The following is a 24,441-nucleotide window of genomic DNA, read 5'->3' as shown; positions in this document are numbered from 1 at the left end:
CATCATGGAAACTGCAAACTGCTACATGATGCATAAGCAACACTGAACGCAGCCTCTATGTGCATTAACAGCATTATCACCGACCTCCAGAAACGTCTAGAGGAGGGAGAACTTCTCTGGTCTTTTCTGTTCGTCAGTGAGTAGGTGAACCTTTAGAGGGGAAACTATGGCAAAACAACACAGAACAGAAACCATGCAGGGGAAAAACACCTCTTTGATCATCGTTCCAACTTTATGTGTGCATTTCATATTTACCCATCTGTTGGCACTATTTTTCCGTCAGTCTCAACTCCATTAATGAACAGTCAGTTTCTAAAAGCAACACATACGGTGCATGGTGACCTACATGCACAGTATAAGATGACCTATATAGAGAGAGAGAGTTTATATGTATGTGAGCTAAATGGTTATTACAATTATTCTGATTGATTAATTGGACTGATTATTATTTTGATTTTGTCAAATCAGAAAATGCACTGAATCACTAATTACTGAATTAATTATTCAGCTCCATCTTATTGTGAATACATCAGACACTCTACTAACTGCATAGAATTCTGTATGAACTTCCCATTGTAGACCACCGTAGATGTCTACAATGAAGTGGAGAAGGAAAGCACGGTCCTGCTCCACCCACAGTCTCGCTGAAACGTTTGCTCTTCTTCTTCAAAAAAAACCCAGATCGCAGGTTTGACCCCTGTGTTGTATCACTCATTAACCACAACATCACTGACCTGTTAGCTTTTGGGGACATGAGGTAACTGCGGGGAGATTAGAGGGTCATTCATTAAACAGCGTTCATCTCCGGAGCTGTTTAAAACGTGCGGCCAGTCCAGGCGTTCCATCACACTGGTGAAGAGGGAGGGCATGACCTGAGCGATCACAGCAGAAGAGGTAAGGTGGAGGCGACGACCTTTGACCTCTGAGGGACCTCTGACCTCTGCGGGACATGCTGCACTGAACCAGACATGCATGGTGTGGGATTTTCAGAAAGAGGTTTAAAAAAGTGGATGAATCATCACAACTGACCAGCATTTATCATTGATGAATCTAAATTAAAAGTGTGATGTCTAAATGATTATTTGTTTTGGTTGTAATTAACAGTGGAAACTATTATATAAGCCTAGTTGACCATCTCTGGCCAGGTAAATGAAACCTCTATTAATAAGTTATCATCTACTGTCTCTGTCTTCTGACGACGGGGAAAGCAGTACAGGAAACTGTTTTTACTAGCGCGTGTTACGTGACAGGCTGGAGTGTTATCAGAATAGGCAGGCCAATCATTGGCTACTAATCCATGTACGGCCCAGTGGCGTGGGTTAATAATTATAGAGGAATGTCACCCGGGGCACGAGGGAAGATGGACCCAATGGAGCTGCCTGTGTGTGTGTGTGTCTGAGCCTCAGTCCAAGTGTGTGATCGAGTGTGTGCCCTCTTGCAGCCATGGCCAAGTTGGTCGAGTGTGTGCCCAACTTCTCGGAGGGACGAAATAAAGAGGTAAAGAGAGAAGGCAAGTGGAACTGAAACTTGTCAGTTTCAATATATGAAGCGTCAGATGTTTATAGCTCGGTGATTACTTGACTCAGTGCCAGTTGTTGTGTATATCAATAGTTGTGGTCTATATGCAGTACATCTATGTGCATGCTGTGATTATTGTATGGCATGCATATTTGAGGTGTGATTTTAATAGCATAGTTTGTATATTCTTGAAATGCTAAATGAATGAACAAATTGACATTTTGTTTTATGAAATTTAAATATTTATGCAAAGAAAATATATTAAAGTATTTACTTTTAAATGATGATTCTTGACAATCACATACGGTGGACCGATCCTGGATTATGTGTTTCTTTCTCCTTTCAGAGTTCATTCTTCTTTCTTTTTTAAGAACAATTGAATGCAATATGGCAGACTGGCCCTTAATGTTGACCCCTGTATTGGCTTAAATGGAGAGAGGAGGATTATGTTAGACAGCGGATACATTAACGAGAAGAAAATCAATTTTTGAGCTTAAATATTTACACAACCCCTGTCAGGACTGTTGTGAGTGGCAGCAGAGTTTTAGCACTGCACCTATTGAAAATGCAGTTGATGTTGCTCATGTAAACAGGCCCAGGATTCATTTTCATTTAGATCTGGTTTCAGGCGCTCTGGAGTTTAAAACCTACCCGGCGTTCCGAACGCTTCTCTGCTGCTCCCCAGGTAATCGATGCCATTGCCGGCGCCATATCAGCCACGGAAGGCTGCAGCCTGCTGGACGTGGACCCCGGCGCCTCCACCAACAGGACAGTGTACACATTTGTGGGTCCCCCGCAGGCCGTGGTGGAGGGGGCGCTGAATGCCGCGCGCGCTGCCTTCGCCATCATTGACATGGCCAAGCACACAGGTGCGTGCCGTGCGTCTGCACGCGTACTCCCGAACGCCCGAGTGGCACAGTGGAAAGAGGTTTACCCTGTCAGCTGGAGTTTGTGGGTTTGAGCCCTGCTGATGCACACAGCTGTGTGTGGCCTGGGGGAAGGAGAGAGCATAATTGGTGCTCTCAGGTAGGGAGGTGTGGTGAACTTACTTCCCTGTCAATCACAGTGACACTAGCCAATCATGGGTGAGCTCATGTATCAGAAGGATAGTGTTCCAAGTGTGTTATGCTGACCCTGGTAATTGCATGAGGTGTAGCATGTTGTGATTGGCTGTATGTGACAACCCTCTCTGGTAGACAGCTGTCATGTGACAGGGAAGAGTTACTTGAAAATTACCAAATGGATCTGACTAAAATAGGAACAAAAACTGAGGAAAAAAATAACTGGATGATTATTATTTATTATTTTAAATAAAGGGAAAAATGGTTGAGAATGGCATGAAGAGGCCCCCCGCGCACAAAGCCGCTGGTACAGTGACGTATCTCGTGAGCTGCACGCTGAACACACACTTGTGTTGGGATCTTGGGCTTGGGGCTGAACGATCCCTGTCTGTCTGCCTGTCCACGCCCACGCAGGTCAGCACCCACGCATGGGTGCCCTGGACGTGTGCCCCTTCATCCCCGTGCGCAGCGCCACCATGGACGACTGCGTGGCGTGTGCCAACGAGTTCGGCCGCAGGCTGGCGGACATGCTGGAGGTGCCAGGTGACCTCGCCACCCAGTCTATGTCTCTCTTCTATCTATCTATCTATCTATCTATCTATCTATCTATCTATCTATCTATCTATCTATCTATCTATCTATCTATCTATCTATCTATCGCTGTCTCTCTGTCTCTGTCGCTGTCTCACTTGCTGTCTCACTCTCTAACTCTGTCTGTCTCTCACCCCCCCCCCCCCCCCGTCGGTCTCATTCCCAGTGTATCTGTATGGAGAGGCAGCTCAGAGTGAGAACAGGCGGTCTCTCCCTACTATACGTGCAGGAGAGTACGAGGCTCTACCTGAAAAGGTGAGGTGTGATGGCGTGCCAGTATTAGGGGTGACCACTACACTCACGTACACCAGCCAGTGCAATTGAAAATGATGTAATAAATAATACAGCATAAAAGAACACTGTGTTTGTCTGTAATGCCCCCCTGCCCCACCCTCAACAGCTGCGGAAAAGCGAGTGGGCACCAGACTTCGGCCCTGCCACCTTTGTGGCATCGTGGGGCGCCACGGTAACCGGCGCACGGAAGTTTCTCATTGCTTACAACGTAAACCTGCTGAGCACCAAAGAGCAGGCACACCGCATCGCTCTGGACATCCGGGAGCAGGGCAGAGGCAAGGACCAGGTATGAGAGCCCTTCCACCCCTGCTGGCAATGAGGGGCTTTCTAGCCCCTCGCCCATGTGGTTTGGGTGTCCGAGTAGGGGGTGGGGTGGGGGTGCTTAAGTACTTCAAGGGCAAAAGATGACATGACCTGACATGAGGGTTCATCTAGCATGGCCATTATTGGTACATTGTCCTTTTACCAATCTTATATCTCCTTTAAAGTCACTTTCAAAGGATTTAGATTGGTGTGTGTGTGTATGTTGGAAAGTTGGAAAGGCTAAAGGTCCCCATGATGATCACAAAAACAACAAGACAAGCAAAAGATTTTTCCTTGGTTACTGAAGGTCATGATTCCAGGTTTACAGACACTGACACATTACTCATCTACAGTGATACAAATCCGTACAAACCTGTTTCAAACAAACAAGCACTGTGAAGCTCATTGTCATAGTACTCAGACCTTTGCTGCTGTGTGGATGAAGTCCTCTGTCTTTAAATTTTTGTATTTTTTTTAGCCAGGACGTTTTAAGAAGGTGCAGGGCATTGGCTGGTACCTGGAGGAGAGCAGCGTGGCACAGGTGTCCACCAACATCCTGGACTTCGAGCTCACGCCTCTCCACGCTGTCTACGAGGAGATCTGCCGAGATGCCAGGGTGGGTCACGGAGCAGGCGCTTTACACACACACACACACACACACATACACACACGCAACCATACACACACACACACACGCACACACACAAAACCATACACATGTATGCGCACACTTGGACGTTCCTGATGCCATATAGATCTGTCCATATGGATCAACTGGTCTTATTGTCTCCAAGTGTAAATCACACTCAGTTTCATTACTTGTCCAGTATGACTTGAATTAATATTTATTAACTATCCAGTATGAACTGGATTCAGGAATATTAACTGGGTTTTTGATTTAGGAGCTGAATCTACCAGTGGTGGGCTCCCAGATTGTGGGCTTGATCCCGTTAAAGGCCATGCTGGACTGTGCCGACTTTTACGTCCAGAAAGAGAAGCTCTTCATCGTGGAAGAGGAGCACAAAGTGCGGCTGGTGAGCGGCGTGAATCACTCTTATTGACTTCTAATTCACCTCATTAACTGCTGTAGCCTATAGCATAAGACATTCCTCCTTAAATTCGCCTGTCTTTGCTCAGGTCATTAGCAAACTGGGATTGGACTCACTGGGGCCGTTCATTCCTAAAGAGAGGATCATAGAGTGAGTGTGTATTCAACAAGTATCTCATACCATATATATGTATTCAGACAGGTCACCTAACACCCACCTGCAAAGATTTCTTAAGTCTTTAGGAAGTAAGATGAAATACAGTAGATCAGGATTGAGCCACTGTCCAAAACCACCTCATTAAAGATCACCCTTGTCAAAGTTATTCATTGCCAAACGACTCAGGTGAAATGTGATTGGCCGGTGCTGCGTGCAGGTACATGGTGGAAGCCAATCAGGACGAGGGGCGGTTGGTGTCCCTCTCTCTGCAGCAGTTTGTGCGCAGTGTCGGGGCCAGGACCGCAGCTCCTGGGGGAGGATCCGTTTCTGCGGCGATTGCTGCCATGGTAACAAGTCTAACTTGCCAAAAGACTGGAAGAGATTCTGAAATTGTGAAAGAAGTCGATTGTACGTGAAGCATTAATATGCAGATGCCATGAAGATTAGATCACTGAATTCTGACAACTCTATACACTTCAGACCTGTACTGTTGTGTTTTTGTGCTTTAATCATTTATTCTCTCTCTCTCTCTCTCTCTCTCTCTCTCTCTCTCTCTCTCTCTCTCTCTCTCTCTCTCCCCATCTGTCTGTCTCTCCTTCTCTCCTACCCCACAGGGGGCAGCTCTGGGCTGTATGGTGGGGCAGATGACATATGGTAAAAGGCAGTTCGAAGCTGTAGATGGTATCATGAGGAGACTCATCCCACCTTTTCATCAAGCCATGAATGACCTGCTGCTTATAGTGGATGCAGACTCCACTGCCTTCAACAGCTACATGGTAACAAACCCCCCCCCCCCCCCCCCCCCCCCGCCGACACACACACACACACACACACACACACACACACCCAACCATATAATAGATCACTTCATAGCAGCAAATTGCTGATGCTAAGACATGTAAGGGCCAGCTTGCTGTTGTATAAGGCACTCATTCTATGGTTTACTAGTATTAACACATCACCCTTCAATTCAAGGCTGCCTTGAAAATGCCCAGAAGCACAGCGGATGATATAAAAAGGTATGACGTCATCTCCAAACCCTTCTGCTCTGACACAAACGAATACGTTCAGACACATTAAGGTCATTCATGCTACGCTCACATCACCTTCTTAAAGAAATAGCAGTGTGAAAAAACAGATTATACACAACTCTCCTCTTAAACCCCATCTAGTCTATTCTGCCAGGACATGTTTTGATGTCGACATTTTGCTTTAGTTTTATACTGGGCATATAAGGCTAATGGTACATGCATCACCCGATTCTGTATTGGAGAGTCAGTTTAATTATATTTAATCCTTACGGCTACAGAGCCATCTGGTGGACAACATGTATAATGGGCACCTTTGAAGGAAACGTACAGTGAAGGTCACAGGTTAAACGGGAGGGGTGTGTTGCCCAGGAGAGAGGAGGCCCAGCAAGAGGGGCTGAAGAAGGCCGTGGGAGTTCCACTGTCCCTGGCCGAGAAAGTCGCCGCGCTGTGGCCAGTGCTCCAGGACATGGTGCGGTACGGCAACGTGGCCTGCAAATCAGACGCACAGGTGAGGGAGAGGGAGCGCGAGTGAGGGAGCATGAGAGAAACAAATGAGAAATAAATCTAATAAGAAACTAATGTACTCTAACGTGTAGAACTTGTCTCTCTATATGTTCTAAGTAGTGTCTGAAAAAAAAATCTACTTTAAAATTCAGTACATGCACGTCTCAACACAAAATATGTTGAAAATGTCGGAAAATCTGGTCTGACTGCGCGATTCCTCTGGTGAGCAGGTAGCAGCCAAAGCGCTGGAGACTGCCGTGTGGGGGGCTTATTACAACATCATCATCAACCTTAAAGACATCACTGACCAGTCCTTCAAGTGTGCAGTGAGTAATGACACAATGTTACAGCGTAACTGTAGAACCAGATAACTCATTTTAGTGCAAGTGTACATGAATAATTAATGAAATCAAACTTTAATAACAATCAGCTAGCTAATATGGCATATGAATCCCCTGAAAACATGGTGGTGTTGGGTGATGTAAAGGCAACGAAACACTTACATTAGAAAATGACTCGAAAGCTGGTAAACAATTAAAAGTACGTGAAATGCCCAACGAAATCAAAGTCGCACTCAGATGAGTGAAGTGACCCCTATCCTGCCAGCTAATAATTGTGATTTCTAAGGGACATGGTGCTTCCTTTAGCAGCATGGGCTGTTTGCTGTGCAGAGTTGTTATGGCTGATAACCCACTGGGTGCTGGTTGTGTTTGTTTGGTGCCAGATGGAGGAGAAGGCATCTGCACTCCTGAAGGAGGCTCGAGAGAGTGTTGCCATGGTGCTGGAGACCGCCAGCCAGCGCCCCTGAACGCCCGGTCACGCATGCACATACATGCACACACAAATGCATGCATGCTCTTAATAAAGCAGGTTTGCATTCTTAGACCATCACCATGGTGCAGCTCTCTTCTCTTTGTGCGTGAGAACCAGAAGGGTCCTTTGCCTTTGAGTTTCAGCCTTTCAAATTCCATAATTCAGACTGATATTAGAACCCCCCCCCCCCGACACGCCCTCCCAGAAGCCTCCTGACGTTTTCGCATTAACCTGATATGGTATCACCTGTTGGTATAAGCTCTAGATTCAACAACTACAAGCATAAATTTTGTTAACAGAAATAATGGTACACTAATCATTTTTCCTTTTCATGGTAATTCTTTTAAAGACTGGTACGCTGCACTCATGCAAACATCCGGATATTTAAAGGAGTCTTTTTCATGGTAGTTTAATTGTTTAAAAAAATATTTTTGAATTCTAAACGTTGAATCTTGAATAATAAAATGGTAAGATGAATTCAAGTATAATCCTTATGACATCTATTGGTTTTCACAATATTGTTTAAAATATTTAAGTTTGAAACAGTACTTAATATACGTTCGTAGTTTTAAATGCTGTGTTATGTAACGCGTATGCAAATTAAGAATTTCTCTGGACTGAATGACTACAGGCTATAATACAAAAAGTGTATCACCAAAAACAAACGACCATCCCTGTAGGCATCGTGCATCCGTTATGCGAGTACGCGTAAATGAGATGGCCCCACCTAGTGGCAAAGACAGCACATTAAACTGTCCTTTGCTTTATGCACTATATTTTAAAAACTATATGCGTGGCATGTACACATTCTGTGGTATATGAACCATACGAACCCGCTATAAAGACTTCAATATTTCCTATAAGATCAGCAGTTACTCATAAACCCTTTCTCAGTTTTGAAAAATATTATGTTTGGAAGCATCTCAAGAAACTCTCCCTCCTTCGTTTATACTGAGTCCGTCCAGCATGAACCGAGCCAATCGTAAGTTATGTGTCAGTGGGGGACCCGCGGTATAAAACCGCACGTAAGTCACAGGAAACTTCAGATCCCTCGTGTTTCTGTGCGTAAAGTGGCGTTCCCAAGAGGCGTGGCGCATCCAGCGGCGCGGAGATATGAACATGCGTTTTATTGTTTATTCTCTTAGTCTTCTGAGTCTGTTCGGTTCCGAGGCTCAGAGCCTGAATACGACGCCTCGCTCCTTGACGACGACAGACGACAGTGAGCAGTGCTCGACGTGTGAGTTCAGGGAGCAGAGCAAATTAATGCGCCTCCACTCGATAAAGTCTCGCATCCTGAGCATTCTGCGTCTGGAGCAGGCCCCGAACATCAGCAGGGACACGGTGAAACAGCTCCTGCCCCAAGCACCACCACTGCTGGAGCTTCTGAATCAGTACGACCAGAAGGGGAGCGTCCCCGAAGATGAGGAGCAAGCCGCTACCGAAACGATCATTACCATGGCCACGGAACGTAGGCGCGCACCGCTTCCTACTTTATGTCTGATAAACGCACTCATTAAACTAAATCTGGCTACAACAGAGGATGTGGTGAGAAGAACTGCGGGAGTCTCCTCTGTTCCGTTCGCGGTTAAAACATTACAGATAACTAAAATCTCATTCTACAGTTTTACGCGTGAAAACGAATTACTGTTCATAAAAGTTGTCATATTGCTGCGTACAACTGAAAAGGGGGCGTTTCCGTAAAAGGATACCAACAAAATGTCTAAGTGTCCAAGTAATGTTTTATGTTCGTTTCAGCACAAAGCATGGCTCCCGTTGACAGGATGCACCGATGCTGCTTATTCTCGCTGAGTCCGAAGATTCTACCAAACAACATTCTGAAGGCGCAGCTATGGATACACCTGCGTCTCGGAGTCGAGACGACCAACGTTTCCATGCAGATTTCCCGCCTGAGACCGCCCTCTAACGGCAACCCTCGATCCAGAATCCGCTCTCTGAACATCGGCGTGAATGGCCAGACCAACCCTTGGCAGAGCATCGACATGAAGCAGTCCCTGCAGTCTTGGCTTGAGGAACCCGAGAGCAACTTTGGGATAGAAATAAAGGCCTTCGACACCGAAGGGAAAGACCTGGCCGTTACATCTGCCGCATCGTGGGAGAAAGGGCTCGTAAACCATTTTAAATACCCATTTTATGTATTTTTCTATGATATTGCGGGAGTAGCTACATGACAACTGCGTATCGTCTGCATTTAGATATGATAACCTCATGCGTATTACTTTGGAAATGGCTTTAAGTACGCCTAACACATAGGATTTCCATTACGCATAACAATTATGCATAACCGTTATGCACGGAGTTGACCTAATCACGTGTCGATTTCCTTTTTTTTGCGTTCATGTTCTTAGCAACCTTTCCTGGAAGTCAAAATCACGGAGAATCCAAAGCGATCCAAGCGAGATTCGGGCCTCGACTGTGACGAACACTCCACCGAGTCCCGCTGTTGCCGGTATCCACTCACTGTGGATTTCGAGGACTTCGGCTGGGACTGGATCATCGCGCCCAAGCGCTACAAGGCCAATTACTGCTCGGGAGAGTGCGAGCACGTGCACCTGCAGAAGTACCCGCACACTCACCTCGTCAACAAAGCCAACCCGCGCGGCACCGCGGGACCCTGCTGCACGCCGACAAAGATGTCGCCGATTAACATGCTTTACTTCAACCACAGAGAGCAGATAATCTACGGTAAAATCCCGTCCATGGTCGTGGACCTCTGCGGCTGCTCGTGAGTCCCCCCACCCCCACCTCCGCCTTCCCACAGCCCGCGCGGCACCGGTCACTCGGGACCGGTCACTCGGGACTACAGAGGAATTTTTGCTGTCTCTCAACTTCTCCTCTAAAGCGCAATGTAAAACAACTCCAGCACGCTATACAGATCCTAAAGCTCACAGTTAAACAATTAAGGCTAGAAGAAGCCAAGGCACCTTTTTACGTTGGGCACTGCCCAAGTGACTCTACAACCCTTCATAAAAGTACAACTACAGTAATTACTAACTTCCATAATCCAGAGAATCCAAACATTTCTGTTACCATAATCCAGACAGAACACTTCTGTTACCATACTGTGATCACTGATTGCTCCTGTTTGACCCAAGAGAAGCTTCTCAGAACAGAGCATTGCTAGCACAATACAGGGCTTGTATTGTAAAAGGTTTTAACTTTAATATACTTAAAAAAATTTTTTTTTTGCCCTGAACGGCTTGATAAACTGAAGTCCAGAAAATATCTTACCTGAAACACTCATAAAAAACAGATCTAAAATGTTTTTGATTATTTTGGTATTTTCGGCCATATTTACAGGCTCTCCTACAAATGCAACTTTTATCTTTTTATACGACATTACATTTTGGCAATTTGAACGCTAGAACAGCGCAATCTGTGTCTAACAATAGTCGGAGGCCGTTTTTAAGTGGAACTATTCCAGGATGTGGCTAAAGATCATCACAAGGTCTGGCGTATTTCCCAAAACCACCGAACCCGGTCGCGCAGTCGCCCAGTCGTGATGTAACCACAATCGATTGTTTCATGACCCAAAAGGACCTTGTCCTTTGGTAACCCGAACCAAAACGGCCCTGACGACCCTGCGTTTGGCATGTGGAGTGGATCACGGCTCTTCAAAGAAATAAACAAGCATGAGGCTTCTTTGGCTCGCTGGGAGGTTCCTGCCGGGATGTGAAAACAGTGGAGCTTTGCCCTCGCCTTGAGGACAACGCGTGCAACCGCAGATGGTCCCATTCCTCTCTCTGTTAAAGGAACACTTCACTGTTAACACACCTAACACTGAATGAAGAGTGTCAGTTGTTAGTCACCTAACAAGATTTCAAGGGGACAATGCTAACATTTTCACATAGGCCTATTTCACTTTTTATTAGTGACTTTGTAGTTATTTGGGTGAGGTGTTCCACAAATCGTTGTATTGCTTTCTTCAATTTTATGGCACAAAATGGTTCAAGACTCGAGGTAGTATTATTCTCTGGTTATGGGTAACATTGAATGTTCTTACTGACAACTAAGCAAAGGGAAATTTCCATTTCCAGTACTTCCAGAGAGCAATTCACACACACACACACACACACACACACCAGATGTTTGGCAATCCTCTGATATCAAATCCGTCACAGTTACAAGCTCTACATGAGCAATCAGTCATCTTGGACTCTTGACAAATTGTCCTGTCTCTTGCTGATAACTCAAATTCCACTGCTAATTTCAGTATCTAAATAATAGTATTTATCAGATGAACTATGCAAATATGTACTTATTCACATGAACACTCTTCATTAAAGGGCATTAAAGGCTCCGTCAGTCTCTTTTGTAGGAAGGAGAGCAAGGTCAGATCCTAAATAAGTAATCAATCAATCAATCAATCAATCAATCAATCAATCAATCAATCAATCAATCAATCAATCACCAATCAACCCATGAAACATTCTGCTTGGGACTTTCATTTCAGATCGTTCTGCTTCACTGAGAAAGGCACATTTGTAGAACACTCAGAAGGGTTACTGAACTGGATCAGGGACGATGGTCATCATTACTGAAGGAAATGGAACTGCATTTTCTTGTGTATCTCTGTCTTTTGCTCGGTATCTGAATATTCTAGCACTTACCGTTAAAACTGACATGGGATTCAAATCTTTTTTGACATTTAACAAACGTCAAAAGAACTAGGTTATATGAGGGTTGGAACTGTGAAACTGAATTATTTTAAACATTCAGATATGTGTTACACAAGCCTGGACAAATTATGAATCTTTGAGCCTGTGAAGAATACTTGAGACAGAATTGTTCAACTGCTATGGCTTGAAGATGTTCCTATGCAATAAATCTCAAATCTTTCTATACATCAAAATCTCAAATCTGTTTTATTGACTGGGAATCACTTTCTGGCAATACGGCACCATATCATTTAAACCCACCAAGCTCTGAACTCCTTTCCACCTTCCACAAGGTACAGCCCATTCACATCTTAGTGACCTCAGGCTGATGGAGGGCTCCTTGATTGTCCCACATCCTGTCTGGCTGAAGCAAGTGTGAACAACGTGCATACAGGGTATTGCATAATCTACTTTTTAAAATCCAGGGTAACTTCCATACTTATCCATATAAGTGCCTTCTTGGATCAAACTCACAACCTTGGTGTTTCTAATTCTGCTACCTCCTCTACCAGGGGAGCTACTGTACTTCCTAATAAGGTCCTCCCCAGGTTTCCTCCTTCATCCTCTGTGCCACTGTTGCCTTTGCCTTGCAGATTAGGGGCCTGGTTCCTGTAGTGCCGCTTTGAGATAATGTCTGTTGTAAAAGCACCGTGTAAATAAAATCAAATTGAATTCAATAGTGTCCAGAAGTGCACCCAAATAAGAGATTTGAGCAAAAGATTTAGTCAGAGAACTCTACAAAAAAATCTCTGGCTCCAACCTTTGAGTTTCCAGCATTCACCGGAAAATAATTTCCTACAAAATATACCAACTCAATAATCCATAAAGCATTTCATAACATCATTTAATTGTTTCCTGATTGATGTCTTAAATGGGCAGATAGGACTCCTTGTGGACTGCAAAAACCTTCATGGCACATCTGTTTTCCTGTTTTGGTCTGGATTAGAGGGGAACATTTCAGATGAAACTAGGTCCTGGTTTACTGTTCCTATTCCTGTCAACATTACGAGTCTGTAGGGTTAGATGAGGATCCACACTTAAATGTACCAATGTTTAATGGCTCAGTCTGTGCTTCTTTCAAGCTGGTAAAAGGAACTTTTCTCTAAAATTCCACAAAAAGCATCATTTATAAATTTGCAACTTTGCTTCCCCCAAGAGGGGAAGAAGTGTATTCAAATTGAACTTCTGCACAAGTTGCAATATATAGGCCTAAATGCTTCACAGCCAGCTGCCTTAATGCTGTTGCCATTTATTAATGCTGTCAGAGTGAATTTGCCTGCAGTGTTAACAGTCTGGGGTTTTTCAGATGAGCATACAGGCATAGTCTTGTTTTCACTTTGACTAAATGGCCATGCGCATAAACAAGCAGATCCTTTCTGCACTCCAGGTCAATAGATAGGTCTCGTCAACTGCAACTTATTGTCCTTCCTGCAAGATGTAGTAAACATGGGCAGTGCATATGCACATCTTATGCTGGTCAGGCTTTGCTGCACACACTTGACTGCAGGTTCAGTCTTATGAAGATCATTTCATTGCAGCCTTTCAACGTTAACTGGCTTCTCGGTGGGATGACTATTTTAGGACTGATTACAGCTATTGAAGACATACTGCAAGCATAACATGCTGGAATGTACTGGGATCATCTGCTCAGTGCATGTCAAGTAAGTATCAATGCTTTCATAGTGCCGATGAGTCAGTAACTACCTAAAGTGTGCAATGCTGTAAGTCGTGTTATATAACCGAGGTTATATAAGATACAGTTCGCAGACCACCTTAGTCTGCTATAGCCCGAATTCACACAACGGCTTTTACTGTTTAGATTTGAGATGGTTTCGGGGAATAGTAACTGATTAGGCTAAACGTGGACTGCAAAATCATTAGCAGAAACAAAAGATAAAACTGACCTTACACTAAAGACTAAAGATGAACTTTCAAACCGTTATTGACAATGGATCACTGAAGTTATCGCGAGTTAATACAGCTTAACACATTAACAATGTCAGAATTATACGGGAATTGCGGTACAAATATGACATCGTGAATTCTAAGCCTAAAAAAATATTTTGATGGAGAAACAAATTTGTTGATGATGAATCAGTTACGTAATTTATTTATGATTGCGGCCTTTCATGAAATCCACAGAGTTTATGCTTACAGGCATATATTTTTTAAAGTTATTTGAACGCGAGTGGTTTTCAGACGCACATATAAATCGGACGCCTGGAAATCCACAGCCGCGGAGGTTTCGGTTTCTCGTAAACCACGTGCCTTCGGGAGCGGCCTTCCGCCCGCCGCTCGAGCGTCATCCCGATTGGCTGGCAGGTAAAAAAAAAAGCCCTCAATGCCGCGCTCTGATTGGCTGCTGCGTGGGACGCTTGTCGTGCGGACAGCTAGCTGCTTTTTTTTTGGCGTTTTTTTTTATTTTTTTTAAATTTTTTTTTTTTAGAAAACCTCAGGAGTGCACTGAGAGAGGGGGCAGTGACGGGCAGTCGTCAAATTAAATGTCAAAACATCTTAACACGAGCATTAGGCTTAAACCTCGACCGACGAGACGAAGAAAGACGTCTGTCCCGTCTTTGACTAATACTTCTCTCCGGTGAGTGGAGACGTCGTCTGCTCGTGGAGTGGCTATCTTATCTTAGCTTATTTTGTGTTAGCCACAATGCTACACCACCAACAGGATGTTTGTGCCCGACAGCCGAAGACAGTTCCCCATTTGTTTTCATGCGCCTCGACAATAATGACATTTTACTTAAGGCCTAATTATCGGTTTTGATTGGGAACGTTAAAACTAGCAGTTAACTAGGTTTTGTGACCAATTCGGCTGTTTTAGCTAGCTGTACGTGGATTAAACGTTTTAAGTTAAATTCAGCTACCGATTTCCGATTCGTTTGCGCACTCGGGACTTGTAAAGCTAGTTAGCTAACCTGGCTAGCCAGCTAGATTAATAGCTAGGTAGACAACTTACCAGAACTGAGAACTAAACTGTCAGTTGCTTTTAATAGGTCCCAGTTGGCTTTCAGTGGGTATTGTTGCTTACCAAAAATATTCTTGTTTACAAATCCTATATATCCGGTATAACAAGTTTCCACCGTCTGTGCAACCCGATTGCGCACATCACGAGCCTTCACGAGCAGAATATGAAAACGGAGACAGTGCTGTCAAAGGCATGATGATATTTGTCTCAAGAACGTACAAGACACTCTGCGTTTGGACTTCACGACCGATGAGCAAATCTCAGCAAATCAACAGTGTTATGATGGCTGGTTTGTCTAGTGCGTAAACCCAGCCAGCACCTCTGCTCAGCTTGTGCGCTTCGCATACCTCTGACGAGCAAGGGTTTGACAAATTCTGTAGTGAAGTTTGTCAGGGTTGTTCACTGCATCTTACATGTCCGTGGTTTTTACTGCCCTAATTCACTGCTAGCTCGTATTGTACCACTAGGTAGGTTCTGAAACAGGTAGACTAAGTCCCTTAGAACCATGTTTATGCCCAAGATCAGTGTATTAAATGTTGTATTTTATGTTTTAAAAATAACTTGCGTTAATAAAAGCTTCTGTTTATTATCATTATACTTAGTATACATAGGAGTGAGATTTTTTTTTTTTCTGGTTAGTGTTGCAAAACAGCAATACAGTAGCAAAGTGCACAGGGCTACAAAGTTCAGATGCACAACACAATAGTGAGAAGATTGTAGAATACACAGGAGTGTATAAGCAAATGGGTCAGCATTCACTGTCCTCTATGCTGCAATGTTATGATGGCAAGCAGATGCGTGTCCCCATTAGTTGATTTGTTTGTTCTCTTCTTGCGCCAGGTTAAGGTAACCGCATAGAAAGGGCCTACAGGTTGGCACCTGATTTTGGCTAGCAGCTCTAGCTAGCAGCACTTAACCAGTAGCTCCATTGCTCATCACCTTTCTTGCCCTCCTGCCTCCAGCGTCCCGAGCATCGGTTATGGCTCAGTGGGTTGAACTGCAGCAGCTGGATTCGAAGTACCTGGAGCAGGTGGACCAGCTGTACGATGACACCTTCCCCATGGCCATCCGCCAGTACCTCAGCAACTGGATCGAGAGCCACGACTGGTGAGGGCCCAGGAGCAAAGCTGCACCTACGTTTGCCAAAACCTCAGCTGCTCGTTTTTCGGCCTGTTAATGTGGACCCTCTCTCCATGTCAATGATGTGCAGGCATTACTGGGCTTTGCCCCACTATCCTTTAAATATGGTGATTTGTTTTTGTAAAGGACTGAACTGGAATGAGATTTAGGCCGCAGTTTGGACCAATACACTCCCCGTATTTTGTGTGGTGTTAATATTCTTTGCAAACAAGTGGTCACATGTTTCTCACAGCGGTTCTGTGTGACAGAGTAGCCTACATGAGGGGTCAAAGAGGCCAGTCATTTACATTAATTGTTCAGTTCCCTACTGGTGGATATAAGATCAGGGAATGGAAAGTGTGGTCAAGGTTGGAGATTCAGATATCCTTCCATGTACAGAAATGACACTGATATTGAACAGCAGTTAAAATAGATCATAGGCTTTCCTCATATTCAGTTCTAGGTCATACATTTTGCAGTCACTGGTAGATGATTGTACAGTTAGTCTGTTAACGTAAATGACTTTGAAGTTGAGATCCTCTGAAACAGGACAATCACTGAAAATCCCTTTGCCATTTTAACTATAATAAGCACACTTTAAAGGGTGAAAATCAATTAAAAGTTGGACTGTTCAGTTATTAGACATGTAGCCCTCACAGTGGGGAGGGAGCACTGACTGAAGCACTGTGTTGAGAAATGCACTATACGCTGAGAAACTACTTCCGCCCACCCAACTCTAGGGACCATGTTGCTAATGTGGAGAACGAGTCCTTGGCGACAGTGAGGTTCCACGACCTTTTAACCCAGCTGGACCACCAGCACAGCCGCTTCGCGATGGAGAAAGACTTCCTGAACCAGCACAACATCCGGAAAATCAAGCGCAACCTGCAGGTCTGTGTTAGACAACCACATTCTAAGGTCCCCTTCTGTTACAGCACATTTCCCTCCACGCTCGCTCGCTCGCTTGCGAAGTAGCACTTCAGTGTATCATGAGAAACCTAGTACACAGGATCAACAGGCTAATCATAGCAGAGGCAGCGCTCAGCAAACAGCATACTGTTATTGTTGTTGTTGTTGTTGTTACTATAAACAAATCTAAGATCTCCGATAGCTGTGTCAGGTCCGAGTTGATCATCAGAGAAGGTTAGATTTGTGCTTGCATTCTTACTGCATATCTGTACCACTGTCAGAATAATCTGAAATCAGACAGGCAGAGAGCAACACCAAAAAGGCATGTTGTTGAGCTTGAAACCCCAGATACCATCTAACCTCTCAGACGTCAGAGGTGCGCTGCAGATTCTTGATAAGATCTGTACTCTTCCTGTTCCAGAACCTCTTCCAGGATAACCCTGTCTCCATGGCGATGATCATTAGCAAGAACCTCAACGAAGAGAGGAAAATTTTGGCAGCTGCTCTGATGTCAGAGGTGGGCAGTGAGTGTGCGCCTGTGCTCAGCTGAACAAAATGGCTGGCTGTACGTTTGATGCACAGTTAGAGGAGGCCTTCACAGTAACGTTTTGGGAGTGATGGCATTAGTTTCAATATGACAAATTGTTGCCATCTTCCCAAACCCAACCGGCACGCATACGATATGATGCATATTATGCATGATAATGACGCATAGGAATATGCATGGGATACATGAACGTGAATGCAAATATGACGTGTTTGTTGCAGAACACAACGCAGAGTGCTCAGGGTGACATGATGATCGAGAAGCAAAGAGAGCTAGACAACAAGGTGAAGGACATAAAGTCCAAAGTACAGGTGCGGATCCGCAAAAAACATCAACCACGACCTTTGACCCAGCCATCCATCAGTTACAAGCCAGTTTACCCGACTAGTTGTCAGTTTTAAAATCTAACATAACATTACCTAACAAGTTTCTGGAAAATGGCATACAGAGCTTGCTTTGTGTTGACTGAAAGAAACAACGAAATCAGAAATCTGTGTGGGCAGTATGTGAATATTTTTCATGAATGTCTCCTAGGAAACGGAGCAGAACATCAAGAATCTGGAGGACCTGCAAGATGAACATGATTTCAAAAGCAAGACACTGCAGAGTCGAGGTGGGCGCAGAGGTTTTGGTTGGGGTTAGGTTCAGATGTCAGCACTGGGTCAGGGTCAAACTTGGGATCTTTCTTAACCTAAATGCAGTTTTAAAATGTCAGTTTGCACGTCCTCATAATTGCTTTGAGGTATGTAAGTTATTTGACTGTACTGTATAGAAAAATATTTGAATGCAGGTTTGTTGTGTTTTCGAATACGTGCCCCTCCGATTTTACAGAGGAGCTGAACGGCACAGTATCCAGAGAGGAGCTGAACCGTGAGAAACTCTGCCTGAAGGCCATGTTCATGAAGCTCAGCAACATGAGAGCGGTGAGACCGAGTGAAGTCATGGTGGAGAGGGAGGGGCCTTGGTGCTGGGGTCCTGTAATTCTGGACCCTGGGGCAACGGGGCTTCTGTGGGAAGATCAGTGTCTCTTGGGGGGGGGGGAGGAGATGTTTAAAAGCACCAGGATGTGATCACCAGTGCAGGAGGTGGGCCAGCACTGCGCACAATGTTAAACCATAGCCTTTTCTGATATTTCCTTACATGGCTTTAAGTAAAGGTGCATTTCTTATGGTGTGTGTGTGTGTGTGTGTGTGTGTGTGTTTGTGTGTGTTTCAGGGAGTGGTGGGGCAAATGTCAGAGTTGCTGAACCTGGTGGAACAGCTGGAGTACGAGCTGATCACCGTGGAGCTGAGCGAGTGGAAGCGGCGCCAGCAGATGGCATGCATTGGGGGCCTGACCAATGTGTGCCTGGACCAGCTGCAGAACTGGTGAGATTCCTGGGGTCAGGCTCAGGCCCACCACTCCAAACAGATGCTTCTCCACTCCACATCCGTTGCCTTCATATAACACGTTCCACGTGGATTTCAGTACATTAAAGTGCAAAATAATGCACAAGGAAATGAAAGGAGTGGAAGTTCTTGGTTTGCATAAGAAGCAAAATTTATTTATTTGAGGTTGTTTTTGGTGTCTCGTTGCTGCAGTGTGCAAGCGCGTGGTGTAAGTTACTCGTTGCCGTAGTGTGTGAGTGTAGTTGTGTAAGTTTCGAGGAAGTTGCTCATAGTTGCTTTGCCCTGCTCCGATTCCTGCTGCGAATGAAAGGGATATTTTTACCCTCCGAAGCTGCCACAGGGACGTAGGTACACTGTGACTGAAATGGAGAAAAATGCCCCGTACAAAGAGGAGTTTTTCTGTAAGTGCACAGTACTGGAGTGGTCAGTATTTCTCACATAGTCATCAATATATAATATCATATTAGAATATTATGACCAGCTACCAAATAGTGAGAATAGCCCTGGCTCAGATGACCCTAGCGAGACGTGGTGGCATGGAATGTATTGAGTAACGGAAGGTGTCCGAAGCCACTCCTGCCCGTTCCATCAGTCGGATCGCGTCCTTTGCCCCTGACGATCGCTTTGTACTCCACTACAACTGATTGGTGTGCCCACTTACTTATACATGCGGCAAACCCCGTCACGTCTGACATCATGTTACGGAGGCTTTTTTGTAACGTTCAAACGGTGATTCATTGAAAGGACGTTTGTGCACGGCCCCATGCATGGCGAGGGGGGCCCGCACTGTTGCATGCTGACGGAACACTCTGGGCAGGTTTACGGCGGTGGGCGAGTGTCTGCTGCAGGTGCGGCAGCAGCTGAAGAAGCTGTTGGAGTTGGAGCAGAAGTTCACATATCCACATGACCCCATTGCCCTGAGCAGGGCCACAATGGAGGAGAGGGCCCTCGCGCTCCTCAAGACTCTCATCACCAAGTGAGCCCCGCCCACGCATAGCTCCAGCTGTTTAACTGCACTGCATTCCTACACTGTATTTATCCCTTGTACTCACTGAATTAATGCCTATTTGAAGACATTACTCACAGTGGCACACATTGGTATGCACTCACAGCTAAACCTAATCTGGCATTACTCATTTACATGGATTGAAATGTCCTGTAATGTGTGTGTGTGTGTGTGTGTGTGTGTGTGTGTGTGTGTGTGTGTGTGTGTGTGTGTGTGTGTGTGTAGCTCCATGGTGATAGAGAGGCAACCTTGCATGCCTACACAGTTGCAAAGGCCTTTGGTGCTGAAGACTGGAGTCCTGTTTACTCTTAAAGTCAGGTACACCTAACAACCACAGCCTCCTTTTACACACACACACTGTACCATCCCTGAAAGGAATTTCTGTGTATTATAAATCAATTTCTAATGCAGCGTTAAGTTTTAAGGACACTATCAGCACATCTCCTGATTATTTTTGTAAACTCCCAAAGTCTTTTTATTGGAACAAATGACACTTCACACATTAAACGGAGCTGAAGTGGCCCAGAAAGCTGTGTGTCCTGTCAGGATGTCCGTGTGTGTCCTGTCATGATTTTCATGTGTTCCCTGCATCTTCTCCAGGCTACTGGTGAAGCTTCAGGAGTTCAACCACATGGTCAGAGTAAAGGTGCACTTTGATAAGTAAGTGAGAAACCCGCCCTGTTCTGGTTTTGTTTAGTATCCTGTTTCAACAGGCTGGGGCTTGACTTATGTCCCCACATAAACTGCCGAAGCCCTGACACGGTTTGTTTTCTCTTTTCAGGGATGTCACGGAAAAGCGGAAGGGGTAAGATGCAGTGTGTTCTCCAAGTGCAGCAAAACGGAGCTTTCAGGATGCGTGTAGAACGCTATGTGCCATCACGTGCACATTGCTTACAAATGACTTTGGATGTGCCTGCTGATTGCTTGGCATTTTTGAGATCTTTCTGATTGATTAAAAGCAAAAAATCCCAATTATTAATATTGCCTTACCAGACCATTGACGTGAGCCGCCCAAAATGGCACTTAAAGTTCGCCTGATGACTGACCCATACTTTATTTATGCTGATGGAGTTGTTTGCTTCTCTTTAGTTTCCGGAAGTTCAACATCCTTGGAACAAACATGAAGGTGATGAACATGGAGGAGTCCATTGGGATGGCTGCAGAATTCCGACATCTGGTACGCAGACAAACCCAGCTCTTCTTTTTCCTGTTCAAGTTCTGTAGTTCACAGAATGTATGATCTGAAACCCATTTTTGTTGTGTGTTTTGTTCTTTTTAGCAACTAAAAGAGCAGAAGGTTGCTGGAAACAGAACAAGTGAGGTAGGGTCTCATCATCACGTCACTGTTTAACATCGTTACTGCATTCTTCACATTACGCTGGCACCCAGACCCAGCAATTGTAAAAGAGGATGTATGAAAGTGTGTGTGTGTGTGTGTGTGTGTGTGTGTGTGTGTGTGTGTGTGTGTGTGTGTGTGTGTGTGTGTGGTGTGTGTGTGTGTGTGTGTGTGTGTGTGACAGGGACCACTGATTGTCACTGAGGAACTCCACTCCTTCACCTTTGAGGCAGAACTCTGCTGGTCTGGACTCGTCATTAACTTTGAAGTGAGGGGAAAAAAAAAGTTTATTTGGTCCTCGCCATCCTGACCTAACCCGTCTCCTGCAGCACACACCATCTGAACTCAGCATCACACGTGTGTGCCTGACGCATCACCACTCCCTCTCTCCCTCCAGACCACCTCTCTCCCCATTGTGGTGATCTCTAATGTCTGCCAGCTTCCATGTGGTTGGGCCTCCATCATGTGGTACAACATGCTAACGTCCGATCCCAAGGTGAGCCACGCCCCCAGAAGGGCAGGTCTCTCCTCAGCCTGCAGGAGTACAAATCCCACTCCCACATGCAGTTTAAAGCCCAAGGCTGATTCTTGGTTCACTCTCTCCCTCCCTACCTCTCAGAATCTCTCGTTCTTTGTGAACCCTCCGACGGTCAGCTGGGGACAGCTCTCCGAGGTGCTGAGCTGGCAATTTTCCTCCATCACCAAGAGAGGCCTCAATGTGGAGCAGCTGAGCATGCTGGGACACAAACTCCTGGGTGAGTCTGGGAAATGTGGTCTTATATTTATGGTCTGACCCTGAGTGTTTAATCTCTCATATGGGGTTGTAGTACAGAAGGTTCATGCTGTCCACCCTCAGGAACAAATTTTAAAAAAAAAAATTTTTTTTTTTAAAAAGACCAAATTTCTGTAACTTTTTTTTACATTTTCAAACTTACTTAAGAGAATAAGCTTGAAATGAATGAGATGCCCTTTTCCCCAACTATGTCACATTCACAAAGCTCCTCCAACAACAAACGCCCACGGGGCAGATGGCTTGTGTTTTTACCCTCAGCATATCACAGACCACAAATGCATTCTGGGAAGCACCTCGGCTGTTGTGGGACGAGCTCGTCCTGCCCTACACTCAAAGCCATTAGAGTAAACAGGGATGCTCTTTTCGAACTGGTGTACATGAGGCATCTGCCAGTACCTTGAACATCCCTTTCCTTTTCTGTGGTGCTGTGGGTGGGTGTATGAGGTCATTGTTGCTGTGTGAACATGTGTGTCTGTGTGTTGGTACAAAGTGACTCTTGTGACTTGTTTGATTTAAATGCACATTTTTTTGCTCCACAGGCCCAAAAGCAGCAAAAGACCCAGAGGCTCAGATTCACTGGAATAAATTCTGCAAGGTAGGCAACACTCTCTCTCTCTCACACACACACACACACACACACACACATACCCCACTTTTGCATGACGTGTGGGTGTGTGCAGGGAGGCAGTGAGAAAAACTTTACCTTCTGGCTATGGATTGAGGGAGTCCTGGACCTAATTAAGAGGCACCTGCAAAGCCTGTGGGATGATGGGTAGGAGTTCCTGCTTTCACTGTCCAACAGTGGCCATGCCTTCACAATAAGCTGTGGCAGAGAGACTGTTCCGTGGGGGTCTCTCTCTCGCTCTCTCTCTGGCTATTTTCTCCTGTGTGTGTGTGTGTGTGTGTGTGTGTAACTGTCTGTCTTTCTGGACTCTCAGGTGTATAATGGGCTTTGTGACTAAGGAACGCACCAAGGTGTTGCTCAGTGATAAAGCTCCTGGCACATTCCTGCTGCGCTTCAGTGAGAGCAACCGCGACGGAGCCATCACCTTCAGCTGGGTGGAACACACCTCAAACGGTGTGTGTGTGTGTGTTTTTGAGTATGAAGTAGCTGACTCCTTGTTTCACCTATCTGTAAAATCATTGAAAAAAAAAATGTTGCAAAGCCATAAAACCAGATATTACTATAAACAATTTTGTAAGAAAAAATTAAAAATTTGACAGCAAAGTGGTGTCTGCCAGTTTAAGTTGTGTGTGTGTGTGTGTGTGTATATATGCAGATGAGCCACAAGTGCGTTCAGTCGAGCCCTACACTAAGAAAGAGCTGTTCGCTGTCTCGCTGCCTCACATCATCCAAAACTACAAGGTAATGGCAGCCGGCAATGTTCCAGAGAACCCCCTGCGCTTCCTCTACCCAAACACTCCTAAGGATGAGGCCTTTCGCAAGTACTACTCCAAACCTGCTGAGAGTAAGACCTCTCTTCATACCCGCCCACTCTAAACACATCTGTAGGGCACACACACAGAGCCCAAATCCATGTAGGAATTTAAATGTGTTTGTTAAATGGCTCTCCAGTAGTTGGTTGTTGTCTTTGTGGAACTAGTACTAGTATTGGTCTTGCCAGATGTTTGGCATACAACAACTTATACAGTGGTGTGAAAGTGTTCGTCCCGCTTCCTGATTCTTTTTTTTTTTTTTTTTGCATGTTTGCACACTTAAATGTTTCAGATCAATATTAGACAAAGATAACACAAGTAACCACAAAATGCAATTTTAAATGAAAGTTTGTAAAAATCCAAACCTTCATGGCCCTGTGTGAAAGTGATTGCCCCCTAAAACCAATAAGTGGTTGGGCCACCCTTATCAGCAACAACTGCAATCAAGCGTTTGCAGTAGCTAGCAATGAGTCTTTTACAGCGCTGTGGAGGAATTTTGGCCCACTCATCTTTGCAGAATTGTTGTAATTCGGCCACCTTAGAGGGTTTTCGAGCATGAACCGCCTTTTTAAAAGGTCATGCCACAGCATTTCAATTGGATTCAGGTCAGGACTTTGACTAGGCCACTCCAAAGTCTTCATTTTGTTTTTCATTTTGCCAGATATAATGGGACATACAACTTCCAAAAAGTTCAACTTTTGTCTCGTCAGGCCACAGAGTATTTTCCCAAAAGTCTTGGGGATCATCAAGATGTTTTCTGGCAAAATTGAGACAAGGCTTTATGTTCTTTTTGATCAGCAGTGGTTTTTGTCTTGGAACTCTGCCATGCAGGCCATTTTTGCCCAGTCTCTCTCTTATGGTGGAGTCATGAACGCTGACCTTAACTGAGGCAAGTGAGGCCTGCAGTTCTTTGGATGTTGTTGTGGGGCCTTT

The 24,441-nt window shown here is 45.0% G+C and overlaps 3 protein-coding genes and 1 long non-coding RNA gene across 5 annotated transcripts in view; 3 read left to right on the top strand and 1 right to left on the bottom strand.

Moving 5' to 3' along the window:
• Positions 1-144: 144 nt before the first annotated feature.
• LOC113586841 lies at positions 145-2,261 on the bottom strand. Its single transcript, XR_004775413.1, has 5 exons — positions 2,170-2,261; positions 1,793-1,942; positions 735-957; positions 256-312; positions 145-164 (listed from the first exon to the last, which is right to left on the bottom strand). It is a non-coding gene; the product is annotated as an uncharacterized LOC113586841 (long non-coding RNA).
• ftcd (formimidoyltransferase cyclodeaminase) lies at positions 1,361-7,398 on the top strand. The gene is made up of 14 exons (XM_035520833.1): positions 1,361-1,497; positions 2,204-2,387; positions 2,994-3,122; positions 3,337-3,425; positions 3,571-3,750; positions 4,246-4,383; positions 4,670-4,801; positions 4,905-4,966; positions 5,190-5,319; positions 5,587-5,748; positions 5,948-5,991; positions 6,373-6,511; positions 6,738-6,833; positions 7,232-7,398. Exons 1-14 carry the CDS (start codon positions 1,444-1,446, stop codon positions 7,313-7,315), a joined length of 1,623 nt encoding a protein of 540 aa, XP_035376726.1. The 5' UTR covers positions 1,361-1,443; the 3' UTR covers positions 7,316-7,398.
• A 993-nt stretch (positions 7,399-8,391) lies between these two features.
• On the top strand, positions 8,392-12,163 carry mstna (myostatin a). Its single transcript, XM_027025224.2, has 3 exons — positions 8,392-8,788; positions 9,076-9,446; positions 9,687-12,163. Exons 1-3 carry the CDS (start codon positions 8,434-8,436, stop codon positions 10,065-10,067), a joined length of 1,107 nt encoding a protein of 368 aa, XP_026881025.2. The 5' UTR covers positions 8,392-8,433; the 3' UTR covers positions 10,068-12,163.
• Positions 12,164-13,418: 1,255 nt separating this feature from the next.
• The window catches only part of stat1a (signal transducer and activator of transcription 1a), a 16,385-nt gene continuing 5,362 nt past the window's right edge, over positions 13,419-24,441 (top strand). Inside the window, exons 1-21 of one of the 2 annotated variants that reach the window (XM_035521128.1) lie at positions 13,419-13,657; positions 15,936-16,080; positions 16,833-16,983; positions 17,423-17,518; positions 17,770-17,859; positions 18,083-18,161; positions 18,380-18,471; positions 18,764-18,915; positions 19,754-19,912; positions 20,168-20,260; positions 20,543-20,602; positions 20,724-20,747; positions 21,032-21,119; positions 21,222-21,263; positions 21,463-21,546; positions 21,676-21,774; positions 21,898-22,033; positions 22,611-22,666; positions 22,752-22,843; positions 23,010-23,149; positions 23,352-23,540. In XM_035521128.1, the coding sequence (XP_035377021.1) occupies positions 13,651-13,657; positions 15,936-16,080; positions 16,833-16,983; positions 17,423-17,518; positions 17,770-17,859; positions 18,083-18,161; positions 18,380-18,471; positions 18,764-18,915; positions 19,754-19,912; positions 20,168-20,260; positions 20,543-20,602; positions 20,724-20,747; positions 21,032-21,119; positions 21,222-21,263; positions 21,463-21,546; positions 21,676-21,774; positions 21,898-22,033; positions 22,611-22,666; positions 22,752-22,843; positions 23,010-23,149; positions 23,352-23,540 (2,074 nt within the window). In that variant the 5' untranslated portion in view covers positions 13,419-13,650. Of the gene's footprint in view, positions 13,658-14,442; positions 14,593-15,935; positions 16,081-16,832; positions 16,984-17,422; positions 17,519-17,769; positions 17,860-18,082; positions 18,162-18,379; positions 18,472-18,763; positions 18,916-19,753; positions 19,913-20,167; positions 20,261-20,542; positions 20,603-20,723; positions 20,748-21,031; positions 21,120-21,221; positions 21,264-21,462; positions 21,547-21,675; positions 21,775-21,897; positions 22,034-22,610; positions 22,667-22,751; positions 22,844-23,009; positions 23,150-23,351; positions 23,541-24,441 lie in introns of those variants that run through there. The other variant, XM_035521129.1, reaches the window with a different exon arrangement.

This window comes from Electrophorus electricus, chromosome 21, assembly GCF_013358815.1.
Source record: "Electrophorus electricus isolate fEleEle1 chromosome 21, fEleEle1.pri, whole genome shotgun sequence".
NCBI classification, from domain to species: domain Eukaryota; kingdom Metazoa; phylum Chordata; class Actinopteri; order Gymnotiformes; family Gymnotidae; genus Electrophorus; species Electrophorus electricus.
Note: the sequence above shows the minus strand (reverse complement) of the source record. Positions and strands in the feature narration are given on the sequence as shown.

Bases quoted from the DNA above. Each gene is read 5' to 3' on its own strand.
- ftcd (XM_035520833.1), top strand. From the start codon at position 1,444: ATGGCCAAGTTGGTCGAGTGTGTGCCCAACTTCTCGGAGGGACGAAAT. The intron at 5,320-5,586 runs GTAACAAGTCTA...CCTACCCCACAG, and splicing joins CTGCGGCGATTGCTGCCATG to GGGGCAGCTCTGGGCTGTAT. The intron at 5,749-5,947 runs GTAACAAACCCC...CTTCAATTCAAG, and splicing joins CTGCCTTCAACAGCTACATG to GCTGCCTTGAAAATGCCCAG.
- mstna (XM_027025224.2), top strand. From the start codon at position 8,434: ATGAACATGCGTTTTATTGTTTATTCTCTTAGTCTTCTGAGTCTGTTC. The intron at 8,789-9,075 runs GTAGGCGCGCAC...TGTTCGTTTCAG, and splicing joins CATTACCATGGCCACGGAAC to CACAAAGCATGGCTCCCGTT. The intron at 9,447-9,686 runs GTAAACCATTTT...TCATGTTCTTAG, and splicing joins CATCGTGGGAGAAAGGGCTC to CAACCTTTCCTGGAAGTCAA.